Source organism: Penaeus japonicus, unplaced genomic scaffold (assembly GCF_977035675.1).
Source record: "Penaeus japonicus unplaced genomic scaffold, GWHDUDI00000001_assembly GWHDUDI00000026, whole genome shotgun sequence".
In the NCBI taxonomy this organism is placed as follows: domain Eukaryota; kingdom Metazoa; phylum Arthropoda; class Malacostraca; order Decapoda; family Penaeidae; genus Penaeus; species Penaeus japonicus.
In genome coordinates, this window is record NW_028234428.1 from 1,879,340 (window position 1) to 1,884,339 (window position 5,000).

Sequence of the window (5,000 nt, forward strand, 5' to 3'; positions counted from 1 at the left end):
CAACTTAAAAACTAGAGTATTTACCATATCTGGTCACACGCACTGTTTACCATTTGTTGCATGCATTGGCAGGTCATGTTTACACAACGTCTACTTTGAGTTTTATATAAGTTCAGCCCTTCGATATCTGCCTCTCCCTCCCCTCCCCTCCCCCCAACCTTTTACAAACTCTCTAACTCCCTCCCCCCCTCCCCTCAGTCTGAGTGAGGGGAGAGGGGGTTGCCATCTGTATCGCGAATATCAACAACAGAAGGCCACAGTAAACATTTCCATTTTGGGGTTACCGTTTTAGGGCTTCCGAAATGTACATTTTATGTTGGTTTGTACATTGTCTATATATGTACTCTCTCTTTCTCCCTCTATCTCTCTCTCTCTCTCTCTCTCTCTCTCTCTCTCTCTCTCTCTCTCTCTCTCTCTCTCTTTATCTCTCTCTCTTTATCTCCCTCTCTCTCTGTCTCTGTCTCTCTCTCTCTCTCTCTCTCTCTTTATCTCTCTCTCTCTCTCTCTCTTTATCTCTCTCTCTCTCTGTCTCTGTCTCTCTGTCTCTTTCTTTCTTTCAGCCATCAGGCTAATACAGTGGTTACGCATCGGCCTCACATCCCAGTAGTAGACAAGTCGAGCCGCGTCCAAGCTCGTGAGCTTCCACTGTCACCACGTGGTTAGTGCTGTGGTTGGGCACCACAGTGGGTAAGGACCAGACTCAGATTGAGTCACCACTCTCACTAGTCAGGATTCGCTGATACAGGCGGGCTCGCCATAGCGCATTTAGTCCGGGCAAAACATCTGTTCCGCTAAATCTGGCTAATCCCTCTCTCTCTCTCTCTCCATATGTATATATATATATATATATATATATATATATATATATATATATATATATATATATATATATATATATATTATATATATATATGTATATATATATATATATATATATATATATTATACATATATGTATATGTATATATATATTATATATATTATACACACACACTCAAACACACACCCACACACACAGCCACACACACACACACACCACACACACACAACAACACCACACCCACACACACACCCCAACACACACACACACACACACACACACACACACACACACACACACACACACACCCACACACACACACACACACACACACACACACATATATATATATATATATATATATATATATATATATATATATATATATATATATATAGTGTGTGGGTAACAGTCTAAAAGGCAAGTTAGGTAAAAGGATCGGAGGGATTGACGCTCGGGCCTTTTACCGAAGGGATTCAATAACCTTTCACGCTTTCCTTAACTCGAGTGTTATTGTACACACACACACGTAGCTTGAATGGAAAGCAAAAGCATATGTATTTTACATTGGAAACACAAATTCTAACGACAGAGAAGCGGACAGACTGTTTCCTCTCATTCACTTTTAGTTTTTTTTTCACTCTTGTTCCGAGTCCCTGTATACATTGAGTTTTTTTGTTTTTTTTTTCCTTTTATGAGTTTACGTTGTTACCAATAACACAGTGCACCTCCTCTAAGCCCACGTATGTTTTATATTACAGGAAGCATGTTTTATGAATGTGGTAACACTGTGAGAGTTGATTCGTCACCTACATTGCCGTAGAAGATGATAAGCTAACTCTCAAGACACACTAAATTTATATTTGTATGTGCAGTAAATACAGGGGTGGGGGTTTATTCCTCAGTTCATATTTGTTTAGTTACCCATTAATCTTCTGTATCATGTGTGTGTTTGTGTTTGTGTGTGTGTGTTTGTGTGTTTGTGTGTGTGTTTCTGTGTGTGTGTGTGTGTGTGTGTGTGTGCATGTGTGTTTGTTTGTGTGCATGTGTGGTTATTTTGTTTGCATTTTTAGATCGATTTCTTAATAACATATATATCTAAACGAACATCTTCATAAATTGTAGCACCATGTTTTTTACAAGTTGTATTTCGCAAAAAAAAAAAAAAAAAAAAAAAAAAAGATTGGAAGCAATTTCACTTACTTGATGAATGTGACACTAATTAAAATAAATGATGGTACGGGATTTTCTACCGCGCATTGTGCCACGGAAAAAAACAAGCTATAGCGTCATAAAGTTAAGAGCAATCTCAGTTATATACTGTATTGCAGATCCCAAGCATCATGGCAGCTGGTGAAACAGTGTGCCGGAAGTGGTCATGCCTTCGCCATTTTTTTTTTTTTTCTTTTTTTATCAACATCAGCAATTTTTTTTTTTTTATCGTTATCATAATTTTCATTATCTTTATCCTCACTATCATCGCCATTATCATATTTGATAGTCTCGTTATACTCATTGTTGTTATTATCATCATCAATATTATCATAATCATTATTTTTATCATTATCATTTTTTTTTTTAAATCAACATCAGCAATGTTTTATCGTTATCATAATTTTCATTATCTTTATCCTCACCATCATCGCCATTGTCATATTTGATAGTCTCGTTAAACTCATTGTTGTTATTATCATCATCAATATTATCATAATCATTATTTTTATCATTATCATTATCATTATTTTTATCATTATCATTTTCATCATCCTCATCTGTCTTATAATCATTGTTATCATCAGTATCCTTGTTATCATTCTTATCATCATTATCATCATGATCATTATGATTATTATTATCACGATCATGTGACTCATTAACATACATCTTATAACAATTGGTCGAAATATTTGTTGTTGTGTTTTGTGATATGCAATACGTCCAAAGGGAAATAAAATAACCTTAAGTACCATCGAAGTTTAATTGTATAAAAATAGAAACTCTTCAAGTAGCATGTCAGGCTGTGACATCAAAAGATAGATTATGACAAATCAAGGCTGGTAGAATATGACAGCCAAAATTGCAGAATGTAACATAATCATTTTGGAGGTAACATAACATACATATATATGAGTCCGTGACACACACACACACACATATAGATGAAATACAACGATACAATATAAATGTTTAAGGGGACACATGTCTTGAAGAATACAATAATTGACACTACTGAGTTTCTATAATGAGTAACTCTTAATGACATGAGGTAATAAAGTGAGCAGTACGGTTTAACATAGTGACGGTGTGACAGGGTGACACCATAAAACAGATCGCTGCGTGTACGGGAATATGTAAATATAAAGATCACAGACAGACGTGGCGACCTGCCCAAGAAACAGGTCGTGAGGAGTAAGGAAGACGCAACTGACCCACAGGACACAGACGGAGGTGACCAAGAGGGGCTGAGGATCATCAGGTCTTCGTGGGGGGTTTCATAGCGTGGGTTACAAGCTGTCTTTCTTCTACCGTCGAAAATATACACAGCATTCTGCTATGCTTTCAACGTGCTCTTCGTACATTTGTCGAGCATAAGACCTTAATCTAAAAGTGAAGTCAAACACGTGGCTCTCCTCACAACAACAAGTCGCTCCCACAGCTCCAATATCTACTTTTGGAGTTACGAAATGGGTGCTACTGTTGTTTGTTGTTTGATGAACCTTTCGTGTGACCGAACAACTTAGCTTAGTTGGAGTTGAAAGAGATCAGGAAACAAGCGGTGAAATACACTGTCTATTCTAACAAGTCCAGAATTGCAGCTATAATTGTTGCTGACACCAGTTGCGTGAGATTAAATTCACCAATGGTGCAGATAAACATCTTTTTATTTATTTTGAGATCACATTTGCTGCTTATGAATCTGAAGGATGCGCTTGCTTTTATCAATAAAAACCAACTCAGTTAACGGGTTTGTAGACAAATACATTGATCAGCCTAGTAAACATATGCGGGCAATAAGGAAGGATTTGTTGTCTGCACTACAATGACAGCCAAATATAATAATACAGTATAATATATACTATCCCTATCGCGGTTAACATAACCAAACTCTAACAAACAAAAAGGTGATAAGTAAAAATTATCATAAACTACAAGCACTTGTATATAAATCTACATGATAAACATAAAGTCTTGCAATTTCATAATTGCTGGATACCAGTAATTTGTTGCAATCTTACTTCATTATAAAGAAACAAAGCAAAATAATAAGTCTTCTGTTATCTTGTCGACCATCCAATCTTCTATTTAGATTTCACATGAAGTCCATTCTCTAATCCTATTCAGAGTAAAACCAAACTGCAACAGTACATTTAGTTAAAACTACAGAACTGAACTGATTAACTATAATTGCCAGCCGCCACCACGAAGAGCATTTGATTGAATAAAAGATCAACTCCTGGAATCTTGCCAATCGCAGCCTGACGGCTCGCTTTGATTTCACAAGAGGACCTGCCTCTGTGAAAGAGCAAAAAATCAAACAAACAAACAAACAAAAAAGCATCTCAAGAGTTGGCACGGTCACTCAGCATGATGGAAAGTTGGCATGATAACTTTGATTAACAGGGGCTCCCAAACGAAAATAACGATGTTGTTAGTATTTTTGTTTTCCTTTTTTTTTTTATCATGCTAATGGGCGACAGCACAGGAGGACTTAGAAGTGCAGGATAACAGGATCTCCCGGGAAGAAGCCAGAAGTGTCCGGGCCGAAGGCTTCGTACTGGTGTCTGATGGGGTGTCTCGCCACGACTTCCAACGACGGGACGGCGATGCGGGAATGCCTGAGCGGGATACTGCCATACATGGTGTTGATTCTGTCTATTCCCATGACGTCCCTGTCACCATCAGTAGTGAAGAAGGATCCCCAGTACATACTCATGAGGTCGGTCCCTGCGTCATGCTCCAGAGAGTCCCCGATCATGCCCTCAGCAGCCAGCTCCTCGACGATCGCCACGGTGTCAATGTCGACGAGGGAGGGAGTCAAGACATCCTGCGCCAGATGGTCCCCGACGTAGAGGCAGTGGGGGTTCTCGACGCCGCTCTCCTGCTTGACCAGCGTCAGCAGGTCCTCCCAGTTGCCCCCGGAGTACGTCTCGTCGATGCGCAGTTTGTGCGGCGGCACTTC

General features: G+C 38.8%; 1 protein-coding gene across 1 annotated transcript in view; it reads right to left on the bottom strand.

Annotated features, from left to right (window-relative positions):
- Nucleotides 1-2,779: 2,779 nt before the first annotated feature.
- Nucleotides 2,780-5,000, bottom strand: part of Nt5a (5' nucleotidase A) — a 3,921-nt gene continuing 1,700 nt past the window's right edge. The window contains exon 1 of the mRNA XM_043015912.2: nt 2,780-5,000. This exon is cut by the window's right edge and continues 1,700 nt beyond it. Within this exon, the coding sequence (XP_042871846.1) occupies nt 4,530-5,000 (471 nt within the window). The 3' untranslated portion in view covers nt 2,780-4,529.